Raw genomic sequence first — 15,198 nt, 5'->3', positions numbered from 1 at the left:
AAGGCTATCCATCCCTAGAGAAAAAAAAAAAAAAAACTGATGATGTCTGAATACAGATTGAAGCATACTTTTTTTTTTCAATTTCTATTTTTCTTTTTTTCATTTTTGGTCTGTTTTCTTTATAACATGGCTCTTATAGGAATGTTTTGCATGACTACACATGTATTACCTATATTGAATTGCTTGCAGTGGTGAGCTAAGGTGGAAAGAGAGGAATGGGAAGAATTCGGTACTCAAAGTTTTCAAAATGAATGTCAAAAATTTCTTTTTATATGTAACTGGGGGAAAAATACTAAATAAATTTAAAAAGAAAAAAAAAACCTCTAAAGTGGAGGCAAGAAAAAAAAAGTATCTTTATATTTATTCTTCTGACCTTCAAGTGACTGCTTGCCTTTTGAGAATTCTCTGTAAAATAATCTTTTAGGCAAATATGTATTTGGCATTCAAACAATGAGGCCGGCCTTTTGGAGTTGCACTCTATACAATAGAGATTAAATAATTGGCAGTTCAGCTCAAGAAAGGACCTCTGTGTCTAGTACTTCATCTTTTCAGGTGATCTTCAGTATCATCTTAAGACAATTCAAATAAAAGTGATTCACTTCCCTAGCATGGCACTTGTATACTGTCCAATTATCACAAGCATACAACAATGAGGTCAGCACAGGGATTCTACAGAGTATAAACCTTCAGTTTAGTAGGCAGCCTCTTCTCTCCTACACTTTTTGTCAGTCTCCCTAGCTTTGGTAATGCATGTATCAGCCTCATTATTTATGTGTACATACCTTGAAAGTATTGCCAAGGTAAGTGAACTTATCCACAGCATCCAAAATTTTCCCCAAATTATGCAGTAATCAATAGTTTATTTATGATGCTGATTTGCAGAAAACCTGTATTTTCTTGATATTATTCATTAGACTTTGATGCCATTTTTGTCTTCCTTGAAGATTTCTGACAACATTGCTGAAAACATCCTGCTAAAAGCATGGGAGTAAGAACACGGCTCTACTTCACTCCACTGATGACTGGGAAAGCACAAGAGCATTGTCCATTATCCAGAATGCCTACAACATGCCTTCATGAAATTGATATACAATATTTAGGAACAAATTTTGCTATGATGTTCTGCAAGCCATCATAACTGGAGTATCTTTGAAAATCCTTGGTCAGATTGACAATGTATATAAGGCCTCTGTTCTGGCATTTCTCCTGGAGTTGTCAGCAACAAACACCATATTTGGCCTTTTCTGAAGCCACACAGGCACTCAAGTAGATAACCATCTTCCAGATGAAGGATCAACTTATTAAGAACTCTTACAAGAATATTGCAGCAATGACTAAGATATCTTTTCCCTCCATCCCTCCAACCCCCATAAATGTCACAACACAACTTACTTCCTTTTCCTTTATAGAGAAGGTCAAAGGAGGCATCTTTGTGTTTCTGGGGGATAACCTACTCTTGCTATATAATTTGGAAGATTTTACTCAGATTTTGTATAAACAATAGACCCTCTGATTTATAAATCTAAACTGGAATACAAACAATATCAGTCATATTGCTACCTGAAAGATAGAAGGAACCTGAAAGCATTAAAAATCTGTTGGGTTTTTTTCCTAAAGAAAAAGGTATTCAGTCAATGGCTTCAGCACTGGTTGATGATTGTCTATTAAGACAGCCCTTTTCTCCAGAATCATGTCCTTATTACTAATCAATATGGCTCCATTAGAACTGAGTAGTGAAGTGTGCAATATATCTTTAACCCATAATTATAAGTAAAGAGGAATATGATAATATGCTTGGAAGATCCATGGGAATAAACAAAGATAACAATTGAGATAATTAAGAGCTTAATAAAGTTGCAAGTTATAAAATAAGCCCTCAAAAATCAATAGTATTTCTAGACAACAATAATTAAAACTAGGAAGTAGAAACAGAAAGAGAAATTTTATTCCAAATAATTATAAAATGCCTAAAACATCCAAGAACCATCATACTGAAGTATACAAAAACCTTGTATATATTAAATTACAAAGTACTCCTTAAAGAAACAAGAATAACTTAGATTGGAGAAATATTCAGTGTTAATATCTGAGTTATGCCAATTAAAAGGATAATACTTCTAAAATTAACTTATACTTCACATCCTATGCTAATCAAATGTGTGCATGTATGTATAAACTCCTCCCCTTCCCCTTTCTGGTACTGTATACATAAAATATCCTCAATCTTTGAGCTCCTTTAATCACAGATACAAAAAGAATCTTCTGAGGATTCATGGACTAGCCTATTTGTTGATTAGATACATCATCACACACTGATACTAATAAATAGGCTTACCTAAGATCCTAGCTTAAGCTAGATCATTGTTTGGGTACTGATGAGTCAGAGTGAATGAAAGAGCAATTGTTCCTGTTTTCTGTTTTGGCAATAAACCCTGAAGGTCTTCCTCTTCTAGTCTGATTATAAACATCTATCTATCTACTATCATCTAACTATCAAGGTCTCCCACTACATCCAGAGCCATCTCTAGTCATTCTGATCTATATCTTGCCAGTGGACCTAGATGGTTTTGAAGGGAAAAATGAGGCAGGTGACAGCCCTCCCCCACTTAAATCCAATTTACTTCTATATCATGGTGGTATCTCCCCGATTTTATGGTCCTTTTCAAGAATGAGGGCAAACAACAACAATAATTAAATGTCCAATGGAATAGTTTATGGAACTTGAAAAATAATAAAATTCATTTGATAAAACAAATGATTTAGGATAACAAAAGAAATTATGAGAAGAAATGGGGATAAAGGAAAAATGTCATCCATGCTATAAAAAATTAGTCAAAAAATAAAAAGATAGACTAACAAAACAAGGGGGAATCAAAAACAATGGAATTTAATAATATATATGGTATTTGATATGGTAGAATGGTATTTGATAAAGTAGAAAACATAAATTGCTCTAGGAAAATATTCTTTTTTTGACAAAATCTACTGGGAAAACTAGAAAGCACTCTGGCAGAAATTACATTTAGATTAATATCTTATGTGTTATGAATTCTTCAATTCATTTTAAATGGATGTGTGCCATTGATATTAAAGGAGAGGGGAGGAGACCAAGACTGAGATTAAGGCATATTTTAGAAACTTGAATAGTACTCTCTCCTTCTACTAGTCAGTAAATATTTATTCACCACTAACTATAAGACAGGCATTATGCTAAATCCTGGAGATATAAAGGGGCAAAAGACAGTCCTTGCCCACAATTTAAAATAGGGAAGAAAAAAGTAAAGAAATATGTACAGACAAGTGATATACATAATGAAATTATAAAATTAGAATAAGGATTGCTAACCAGTTGGTAGGTATTAGTATTTTTATCATGGAAATCAGCTGCATCTTACAGATTTATATGTTATGGCTGCTTTTTAAAGGTTTTAGTTTGAGAAGCCTAGCTAGAATGAACCTAAGTGATCATTTAATACAACTGCCTCTTTTGACATATGAGATAATTGAGGCTCAGAACAGTTACATGATTTATCAGGGGTTGTACATGTAGTAAATTGGAATCCACAAATAGAACCTTAGGATCAAGTGTTCTGGCCACTAATTCACACTGTCTGATCCTGTAGGCAAGTTTTTTTAGATCCTTCCAGGATTCTATAACTCTATCTGTCAATTGGGGATAATAATGTTTGTCTAACTACTTCACTTTATTTTTCTATGGAAAGTACTTCCTAAACTATAAAAGTGCCACAAAACTGAGTTATCTTATTAATATTTAGAAAACAAGATCCTTTACACTAAAAAATGAATTGCCAGGAAGGAGGGATTGTCTCATTTGCAAAGAAAATGTAGGATTCTGAAATGCCATTGAGGTAGTATTTCCAGCTCTAACATTCTAGCTGCTATTATCTGAAAAAAAAAAAAAACTGAGCTAAGATTCTCCAAGAATTATGTCATATCATTTTTAGAATTTAGAAAAAAGGCTAAGAAAATGAAAAATTTAAATACTAACAAAACAAGCTGCCAAAGCTAATCTGATCTGAAGTAGTTAAATGGAACTGGAGCACTAATCATGGGGCCCCTAATGATCGTAGGACATAATTGGTTGGAACTCAAACTGCTGGCTGAAAAAAAAGGTTCCCCTAAGCTCATCAAGGTTCTAGAGAATACTGGGAAAAAAGATAAAATGTTAAGTCTTTATCTTCAAAGTATAAGAATTGACCCATGGATTAAATAATTCAATAAAATAAAATAGATTGAAATATTGTACAAGAAAATCTCAATCTTGCTTATAAGAAACACTTAAAAACAAAAATGTGCACAGAATAAAAACAAAGGGCTGGAGCAAAATTGACTGTGAATCAGACAAATGATAAAAAAAAAAGGGAGTTTTAATTATGACATCAGACAAAGAAAAAGTAAAAGTTCATAACATAAAAAGGTAAACAGAGAAATTAAATTATGCTGAAATACAGATAACAATCTATCTAACGTAATATAAACAATAGAATTGAACAGATTACTTCTTTTTATTCCAGTATCTATTCAGAACCAACAGGACACTGGTATCAAACTCTACTTCAACAATTTTGGTATGTTTTAAATTTTCTTTGATGCAATTATCTATTATAGCTATGATTTGTATTTTAATCTACCAATTCTTTAGTATTAAGCTATCAGAATGCAATTATTTAACTTGATCTTCAATGTTCCTTTACTGAAACTAATTCTTATTTTATTGAGGCCAGCAAAGGATGTGTTTTATTTTTCTCCTTTTCTGAAATTTTTTTGGTGACATTTTATGTCTCAATACATGAGATGACATTGTATTTTTTACAGATACCATACACAACTGAGAAATGTTTACTCCTTTCTATTATCATTCAGAAAAAGCCAGGAATCTATCATATCCAACCTTTCTAACACTTACTTTCTTTCTAGTTTAATTGTTAGATTTGTCTAGATCTGAAAGGGATGCATTGAACTATCCAACTATATTTTAGCTATCCATTTTCCCCTCTAAATTACTTAGATTTCCTTAAAATATTTAAGTATACCATGTGATTTATGCATAAATATATTAAATATTTATATTAATGTATTGTCTCTGGTGCTTTTAAGCAAGTGTTCATTTTCTGTTAGTCATTGTGATGAGAACTAGGTAAGGAGTACCTAAATGAAATCATGTTTAATTGAGGTCTAATGGCAGGTTCGAGGTATAGGGAATCAAATATCGCTCCCTTGCAACCCCTTTGGATTCGATGCAAAGATACAGAGTTAAATGAGGTCTAGTATTGATGCAAGAGTCCTCTGTAAAGGAATTTATAGACCTGAAAACCTAGATTGATAAAAGAAGTTTATTGTGGGGTTTGGAAGTAAAGTTTAGGGTAGAGATAAAAGGGAACCGGAACTACAGGTCTGGTGGGCAGAAATCCTTGACATGATCGGCATAAGGATGCCATATTTGGGATCTCTGCAAAGAGTGGACTCCAGTTTGGCCCTTTTTATAATCTGAAGAGGCTCATGGGTGGAGTCCCAGGTTGGCTTCTAGCTTGAGTTACAGCCAGGGTTAGAATTTGCTAGGTGGGGGTTGGGAAACCTGAACAGATCATTACAATGGGGGCTGAGACAGCCCAAGTTGACTCAAATCCGATGGGGGCTGGGAGAGCCCGGATATCTCCTATTGGAATTCAAAAGGGTGCTTTTGACCAGGATTTGTGAATCAAAGGTCCTAGCTTCTTCAGCCATGGGGGTTGGGAATCAGAAACCCACATCAATTGCATTCTCTGAGATCAGCTACTTCTGTTTTTTTTAAGGTGAGCTGAAGTAGAATACTTTTTGTTCTAAGTCCTTCTTTTAATTGTGTGGATTTTGTTACAAGTGTATTTCCTGAATATATATTATTGAAGCCTGCTTTCTAATACATTTTACTATTTGCTTCTTTTTTATAGCTTAGTTTATATTATTTACATGCATAGTTATAATCCTTAATTAGGTATTCCTTTTATCCTATTCTCTCATAGTTTATTTATTTACTGTTTTCCCTTCAGAGGTTGATGATTTCTTTGCTCCTTTATAGTTTCAGCTAATATGGTCTTGATTGTGGCTCTTTTGTATTTCAATTCTATCTTTCTGGCTACTTTTTAGTACTTTTTAATTAATCTGGAAGTTCTGAATTTTGACTCTATATTCCTAGTAATGTATATTAGTTTTGCTTTCAGGACATTACTTTCTGGAGTATTCTTTTCGTTTTTAGTTTGTCTTCTGATTCAAAGAAATCTGAGCAGTTTTTTTTTTCCTATTATTTCCTGAAATATGATTTATGGACTCCTTTTTAGTCATAGCTTTTAGGGCACTCAATAATTCTTAAATTAAAAAATTCTTAAATATTTCCCAGTTATTTTTCTTTTGAGACATTTTATATTTTCTTTCTTTTTTCAGATTTTTGATTTTGTTTTAATATCTTGTTGTCTCACAAAGTCATTAATTCCTGTCTTGTCCATTCTTATTTCAAGCGTGTACTACTTAAGTTTTCTACTTCTTGTATCTGAAAATTTTCCTTATAAAGTTTTTGTTCACATTTCTCATTTATTTTTCAATTCTTGTCTGTAAGCTATCATTTCATTTATAATTTTTGACTTTTATTAATGCTTGCTTAATTTCTTCTGGAATTACAATTGACTTATAGCCAATCTTTGCCTTTTTTGAGGTTCTTTAGAATGACAGAGTTGTCAAGTCAACTTTGATCGGCAGTCTCTGCCTTCAGTTGTAGGCCCCAGCTCTGATTTATTGAGTGACTCTGTAAGTCCTGTTCTAGGTCAAAATAAGAGTTGTAGATGTACAGACTTCTGATGTGCTGATCTCTCCATGGTACTCACCTGTAAGCTGAATCCGGTACATTTTTCTGATACAGATGTCATTTCTGCTAGGGGAGGAAGAGGTGGAGAGAGAGAGAGGGAGAGGGAGAGGGAGAGGGAGAGGGAGAGGGAAAGGGAGAGGGAGAGGGAGAGGGAGAGGGAGAGGGAGAGGGAGAGGGAGAGGGAGAGGGAGAGGGAGAGGGAGAGGGAGAGGGAGAGGGAGAGGGAGAAACAGACAGAGGCAAAGACAGAGTGCTATCAAGTGATCCTAGTCCATTTGTTTACTTGTCTGTTATGTTGAATCTTGGACTTGAAAAACAGGCCACTAGCCATTGTGATTTCTCCTTGAATTAAAGAAATCACTACTCTGGTGCTTTTCCTTAATTTTTTTTTTTAGAATAGTTGTGGGATTTTTTTTTTTTTTTTTTGTCTTTCTCAAAGAGGACCATGATATCAGGGAGAAGATGCTGAGTTATACAAGTGAATTGGATTTAAGTGAAGGAGCATTACACAAGGTCACCTGCTTCACTTTCCCCTCCACAGCCATCTGGGTCCAATGGTGAGATATAGATCAAGATGACTAGATATGGTCCTAGATGAAATAGGAGATCTTGGTCTGTTTAAGCTAACACCTTCAATTGATTGCAGTTTGACTGAGGCTGCACCCATTTAGTGATCAAGGCTAGGTAGCAATTGAGGCAAAGAATCTCTTCTTTCACCAAGTCCAACAAAAATCTAAATAAATAAATGAGTGAATGAATCTGGTAGGGGAAGACCCTCAGGATTTCTGAACAAAGAAAATGACTGCTATTTACTTCAATCTGAGTCAATAAGGACCCAAACCATGACCAATTTCGTGGCCAATTAGAATCAGAGTGGTTTTGGTTTAAGGCCTGGACCTTAAGAAAGAAATCTAGCTAGTAAACCCCAAGATATCTGGGAAGGGTTCAGAGGTGCAAAAGAGGGGGAAAAAACGCTTTTAAGAGCATCTGTAGGTAAAGGTATGATACCTTATGTGAACAGAGGGAGGAAAGAAAAGAAGAAAGGAAGGAAGGAAGGGAGGGGAGGAAGAAAGAGTCTTCCAACTGAGCTATTTATTCCAGGACAGCTTTACTCACAGAGGTTGTTTGTTTTTCATTCTGGAAGGGGACCTTGACATCAAAGAGGTAATGCCATGACGCGTAAGTGAGCAGTTGTGGGACAGAACTAAGCTGTGTAGCTTTCTCTTATTCCACCATATTTGCCTGTGATCTCCGGCTTGATTCACCTTCAGGTTTCTTTCGTGATTTGTCCAGGAAACTGAAATAGCTTTTAAAAGCATCCTAAAGCCCAGTAGGCCATTTATTATTATTTTTTTTTTTCAGATTAGGCTGCTTCCTTTTTAAATGTTAAAAGTACTCATTTGCACTTGATAACGGGATCATCTCCTGGCGGAATAGTGTAATTCCTCCTTATTCTTCCACTTTCTTGTGGGTAGGTAGAAAGACCAGCTCCCTTACAACTGTAAAGAGGAAGATTCTATTGCACAGGAGATGATGCCCTTTCGGTCATGTTTTGCTCTTTATGCAAAAATAAATGAACTGTGTGGTCTTTATGACCAATAAAAGTGAAACACAAAGTCCCCCACACTGAACCTTTTCATAGATGGGAAGCAGGGTGGGTACAACTTCATCCCAAATCCCCGCTAATCCTTTAATCCCTCTCTGGAATGCCAAGCAGCCGGGCTTCTTTCGCCTCCACCTGTGGGGCTCAGGTGTGCTTCTGCCGGCTTGGGGAGGGCCCCATGGCAGAGCTGAGGCCGGCACGGTTACCTCGCGGCTCCGCTAGGGGTCTCTCCACGTCACCTTAGCATCCACGGCGTTCTGGATTGCCGGAATCAGGTGACTTCTCTCCCCGAGCCTGGCTGGAGCAGCTGCTTCTGCTCAGTTTCCTGAGCAGCAGTGAGCCAGACGAGGCAGGGAAGCTCGGAGGAAGCGGAGGCGGCGGCGGCAGTGGAGGAAGAGGAGGAGGAGGGAGAGGAAGAGGAATAGCGCAGCTGCAGCTGCAGTGGCCGCCAGTGGACCCCAGAGCAGCCGGTCTCCATCTCTTCCTGCAGGGTCGGGATGCTGCCTCCTTTGGTGCCGTTGGTGCTGTTCTCCTGGACTGTTGGAGCCCTGGAGGTAGGTGCCCGGGCCTAGGGGCCAGGAGAGGTGTGGGAGGAGGAAACCGTGCAGGGTTTTTCGCTTCCCGGGAAGCGTCTTTTTGCTCCCTCTTTGTCTCTGCTCGGTCCGGCGCCTGCAGTTTATGGGCGGGGGGAGTTTGCCATAACCACCCGCAGTGGGCAGGTGTAGACCGCAAGCTTCCGACCCTCCCCGGCTGATGTTTTTCCTTCCTCTCCTCCTCCCACCTGACTCAAAATGACGGCCTGTTTTAAGTTAGAGTGTGACACATTAGGGAAGGCTCCTTCCTGGGCGGTTAAGCCGGGGCTGTGCATCGGGGAAGCGAGAAGGCGACCCCGCGCCCCCGAAACGCTGGGACAATAACTCAGACGGAGCCTGCTTTTCAGAGCCTTTCCCCGGTGTCCTGGGGAAGGGCATGTCGGTAAAATTCCCGAGGCAGGACTGGGGCACAACTCCGTGCCTTAGAGACTTCTTTCATCTCCACCACCATCTTTACAAATCCCCCCTCTTTCTGCTCTCTTGTCGCCTCGGTGCAGGGGGATGGGGGAGGGAGTAGTAGGGATCCGTTGCCAATAGCTAACAACCCCTCGGAGGGTAACTGCCAATTTTCCCATTTTCCTCCTCCATCTCTTATGCAGATGGATGGAGAGTCCCCCAGCCCCCACCCTTTTCCCTTCACCACACCTTTCCAGAGCCCCGACATGTTGCTGTTTTCCCGTCCCTTCCCTCCAGGAAAAGGTTTCCTGAAACAAAAGCCGAAGCCCGGCCGCCCTTCCCTCCCCGGGCTTCTCCCTCCGTCCGGAATGCTGTGGGCAGAGCTGCGGCTTTCCTGCTTTCTGCGTGTCGGCTTAGGGGACGTGGCGGGGAGACGGGGAGAAGCTCTGTGGAGCGACTTCTCCTCCCGCTCCCGAGGACTTTTCGGATGATGTGGTGTGTCCTTAAGATTAAACACTAGGAGAAGCAGGGTGTGTAAAAGCAGGAAGAGCCATGGCTAGGGGAGGCTATAAAGGGGATGTTTACTACTGCTGTATGGAAGGAGAGGCTTGCTGGGGAAAGAGCAGCCTTAGCTCTGGGTGTGCCGGGCACTCCGGGTTGACCCTCGAGCAGTATTTGGAGAGGGCTTCCTCTTCAACCTTGTTTTTAAGATGCAGATGAAAGGGCTGCATTGAGTGAAGATTAAGATGAAGATGGCGTCTCTGCAGTGCAGCAAAGAAGAGCTATGATGAACGCAGCATCCTGGTGAAATTCGACCATCACTAGGTGTTTAACACGTTTTCTGCCCGTACACTAATTTCCAAGTATTAATTGAATTTCTCGTGCCAAAAATAGAAGTAATTTTTCTTTTTGCTTGAAAGCCTTAAATCCTCTGAGTGTGTTCATATTGCCTGTGGTGGGGGTAAGTGACCATCAGTTGGGTTCCAATTCCATACTTGGCAATTTGTCTCTTGCCTCCCTCATCATAAACCTCCCTTCCCCCATTAGGATAATTAAAACAAGTCAAAAAAAATCTAAATAACTGGGTTTTTTTTTTTTAATTCCAAGGAGAATAAATGGGATAATGTAGCATCATAATTTTTTAAAAACTTGCCAGTTTTGCAAAGGTCATAGAACTTTCTGGGTTTTACCTTCCAGAGTTAAAAATCATTCCAATTCTAGGTAAAGAGAGTACTTTTATGAAAAGATAACTTAAAGGTACCCTGGTTGGTTTGTTTTTTTTTTAATTCATAGGAAAAAGAGGCTTTTGAAACAATAAAGTCTACATGCATTTATAGAATTATCTCAGTTTTTCCATAATGAGATTTCTCCTGTTGATTTAAGAAGCTCTTGGGAATGAAAATTATTACCTTCCATATTTTGAAGCTTTTATTTGAAACTTAATGTGAAAGCTACCCTCCCAAATCTTGATTATTTTCTTTTTCTTTATAGCCTTTAGGTTTTTAAATGGGGACAGCTTGATTCTACAGCTAAGGCCTTTGCTTCTATTTCTGTTCTTTTTGCTAGCCTTTTTAACCATTTGATTGCTCAGTTACACTTCATCCAGAGGATGGACCTGGAAAGTTAGAATTGAAATTCTCTTAGGTTAATTTTGATGGTTTCAGTTCTAATTGTATTAAGGATTGAGGAATTTTCTGCAAATTAACCAGTGCTCACATCTGTCTCCCACTCCTTAAATGTAGGTGTTTCTTAATGCTCTATTATGTTCTCCTTTTTGCATTAATACTCCTTGATTAGCCAGTTAACTTCCATCTGTCATCTATGTGTAGATGACAAATAAATCTGTGTATTCAGCCCTAATGTCTTTCCTGAAAGCCAGTTTTGTACTACCAACTTACTGTTGAACATGTCCTATAGGTATCTTAAACTCAAGATGTCCAAAATGGAACTCATCCCCTTAAATGCATCACTCATTCAGACTTTCCCGTGACACAACCATACTTTTAATCAGATTAGCAATCTTGGAGTACTCTTCCCTTTCCCTCTGCTTCCCTATCTAATGAGTTTCCAAATTTTGTTGAGAATGAAGACCGTGCATCCACTCTCACATTCCTCTCCATTCACACCATAGCTACCCTAGTTTGGGCCTTGGTCAACTTTTACCTAGACTATTACAATAATCTACTAAGTATTCTCCCTAACTCCAGTCTCCAGTCTCCAGTCTTTTCCTTCTTCAGTCCATTGTCTGCAAATTGTCAAATCAATAAATATTTCTGAAACAGATCTGATCATGTCACTATGTACTCCCCTTATTCAGAAATCTTCAGTGGCTTTATTTATTTCTAGTATAAAATACAAGATCTTTTCCTGACATTTAAATCTGCTATAATGTAATTCGAATCTATTAATTTTATATTACTCTGTGTATATACTCTCAGTCCCAGTCTAACCTGCTAGCCATTCTTCATGCATAGCCATTTCTGTGGTTTTGCACAAATAGTCCTTTATGTCTGGAATGTCTTCCTTTCTCATCTCCTTGTTTGGAGATACTGCTACTAACTACTGCTGCTATTACCTAGGAGACCTTTCTTGCTCAACCTCCCCTCTCTCCTCTCCTAGTTATTAGTGCTTTACTCCTCTTGAAATTACTTTGAATTTATTAAAGGACTATCATGGGCCAAGCACTGTGCTAAGTACTAGATTAGTTCAGGCTTGGTGCGGACACAAAATGTGGTACTGTTATTTAGGTCATTCAGCAGTTAATAATAGGAGCAGCTTGAATCAGGATGGCCCATGTCTCCTGAAATATAATTTATACAAATTCAAAGTGTGGATAGGTGGCTCATTGGATTTGGACAGTGGAGTGCTGGACTTGGAGTCAGACATTTGTGGAGTTTGAATGGCCTTGACCTCAGGTGGATGGGTCATTTGATGCTTTGAAGTACCTAGAAAATGTATCCATACAGTCAGAGATATAACTACTCCTCTTCATTTGCCCCGTAGAGTCCCAAATTTTCTCCCTTTACAGAAGAAAACTAATCAGACCCAATGGTCAGGCTGCAGAGGAGGTGGTGCAGGAGGGGTGATGTGGACAGGCTGTGAGTGGGATTAGAATAGAAGAAACTCTGAGAAACACTAATTCTATCACATACCATCAGGGTAAAACCAATACTATTTTAAATTGAAATGTCTTCAACTATGATCCTATTATATCTGTTGGTTTTGAAATAGATAACAACAGAATTAAATTAATCTTCTGAATGGGTTTATAATAAGCAGCATTAAGTGTTAGGAGTTATACAAACTGAGTTGTAATGCATGACCTGTGTTCATCCAATATGTCTTAGGTATCTACTAAAATCAAAACTAAGGCAGACAAGAATTTACAATTCAATGGGGTCCACAACTTAGCTTGTGTCCTTCACCAAGGTCTTTTACCTTTTTAGTCTTCAGTTTCTTCTTCTATAAATATGAGGAAATTAGACTAGATAGATATTGAGTTCCTTCTTACTATAAATATTTGGAGATGATTCTCAAGCTTTATTTGCACTTTTCATCATATTCTCAGACTATGTCACTCAAGTTTAATGAATATAGGTATAAAAATATAAGAGAAAACAGTAGTTGCAGTTAAAGGAGAGGGTAGCTTTTATGTCCACTAACTTACCAGTTTAGTTTCTTTCCACAAAATGCTTACACAAAAGTCCAGTGCATAAATGAATAGTGAGTAAATCCATTTATTTAAGCAAACAGAAATCAGATAAGTCATACAGATTGCAATATACCACAAAACACATCAGTAAATGAGTTCTTTGGCTTCAATCAAAATTAAATCTCTCAAACCAAGAGAGAGGGCCTAGTTTCATTCAAATTAAAAGCCCATTTTAGTCTCATAGGGAGGCAAGCTGAAATCAAGGACATGTTGAACAGCTGGCTTCTTCATGTCTGTAGCTTTTCTATGAGTCTCTCCCAAAGTGTTTATGGATTTACATGTGTTTTTCCTTGAAAGAAGCTCTAGCCACTTTGATTTTTTATACAGGTACACAATCTCATCTTTCTTTCCATCATTCAGGAGTCATTTCTTCTTTCTCAGATGTGGGAATGCAAAATGTCTCAGGGTTGGTTAGAAGCAAAATTAAAAATATTTTTAATTGATAACATTGATTTACTCCAAAGAATATTTTCACAACTTTTACTGGTCTGATATTTGCATGTTAATCATTCCAAGGGAATCTGATTATATAAGTCTTATGCCTAAAGTTATTTTTTCCCAGGGAAAAATTCTCCAAAGATGGTAAATATTCTCATGCTAGATTTTGGAAATTCAGCCTTGAAGAATGGTAGTAGAAGAGGAGATGTGGGGAAAAAAAAACCAAAAAACTTTTCATTTGATAATGGTAATATTTTGTGTGTGTGTGAGGCAGGCATAGAGTACATTTGGTACATTGTTTCTCTCTGAGATGCCCCTTTTTTCAATCAAAACTTGATTAAATTTTTAAAAGAAAAGCAATATTTAGAAAATTTAGTTAGATAAAAGAATATTAAAGCACTTAGAATGAAAAGTTTGACCTTTTTAAGAGGTAACATGTTGGATTGGAAATAGAATTATTATTTGATACCAAATAATGTGGCTTTAAATCCTGAGACTAGTACTTAACCCGCTGTAATGGGCCTTTGCAAGTTCCTTCCACCTCTACTTTTATGTCTGTCTGGCTGCTGGGGAGATGGAAAGGTTTTTATTCCTGAAGAATGTGAAGACACTTTAAATTAGGATGAATGAGACGTTAAGTACAGTTCATCTAGATAATAGTACCAGACTTTCAGGTTTCCTTTGTAGGTTTTTTTAAACCATTGCCACAAACTCAGGGCATTTTTATGTCATGGATTTTATATAGGAACTGAACTTGTGATTTCATTGGTGGAGGCAGCTTTGAGTGAGGAACTCCCTGTCCAAGTGCAGGGCTCCACCTTCTCTATGATTTAAAAGTCACAATTTCCCCAGGGCACTGAGAGATTAAATAATTTGCCCAGTTTCACAGATCTGGGATGTGGCAGAGGCACAATTTAGGCCTGGGTCTTTCTGGCTTCTAGACAGCACAGTGTATATTTAGCACCTACCTATCAGGATTGTAACCCTAACCTGAGATAATGTTTGTCAAGTGCTTTTCTAACCTTAAAGTGCCTCCTTCGTGAATGCTAGCTATCATTATTTATTTACTATTATCATTCAGAGCCAAATCTCCATCTACTATGCTATTCTGCCTCTAGAGGCACAAAATAAAGAATAAATAATGTAGTGTCTATCCTTTCTAGATTGTGTGATGCCCTAGAATAATAGAGACATTTAATTTGTTGATAAGTTGATTTTTCTTAGAAAGGATAATTATATCATTTTCTTTAAAAACTGCTTTTAAACAATAATTTTTTTATTAAAGCTTTTTATTTTTCAAAACAGTGGACAATTCTTCAACATTAGGAACTTAGCTATATTTTTGTTTATATACCTATTTTTATATTGTATGTATATAAATAGCTGTAAAAATTAGCAAACATTCAAAACACTGTGTTCCAATTTTCCACGTCTTCCCCTCGATGGCAAGTAGTCCAATATATGTTTAACGTGATAGAAATATATGTTAAATCCAATTAATGTATACGTATTTATACAATTATCGTGCTGCACAAGAAAAAAAAAAAAGAAAAGCAAAATAAAACGCAAGCAAACAACAAAAGTAAAAATGCTGTTGTGT

At 37.5% G+C, this 15,198-nt stretch overlaps 1 protein-coding gene across 5 annotated transcripts in view; it reads left to right on the top strand.

Moving 5' to 3' along the window:
* Positions 1-8,709: 8,709 nt before the first annotated feature.
* The window catches only part of APP (amyloid beta precursor protein), a 175,530-nt gene continuing 169,041 nt past the window's right edge, over positions 8,710-15,198 (top strand). For 3 of the 5 annotated variants that reach the window (XR_012488001.1, XM_074300601.1, XM_074300600.1), the window contains exon 1: positions 8,710-9,013. Coding sequence is in view for 4 of the 5 variants with exons in the window: in XM_074300601.1 (XP_074156702.1) it covers positions 8,957-9,013 (57 nt within the window). In the remaining variant the exon portion in view is untranslated. The remainder of the gene's footprint in view (positions 9,014-15,198) is intronic. The other 2 variants (XM_074300602.1, XM_074300603.1) reach the window with 2 other exon arrangements.

Source organism: Sminthopsis crassicaudata, chromosome 3 (assembly GCF_048593235.1).
Source record: "Sminthopsis crassicaudata isolate SCR6 chromosome 3, ASM4859323v1, whole genome shotgun sequence".
NCBI classification, from domain to species: domain Eukaryota; kingdom Metazoa; phylum Chordata; class Mammalia; order Dasyuromorphia; family Dasyuridae; genus Sminthopsis; species Sminthopsis crassicaudata.
This window is presented reverse-complemented; position numbering and strand designations above follow the sequence as displayed.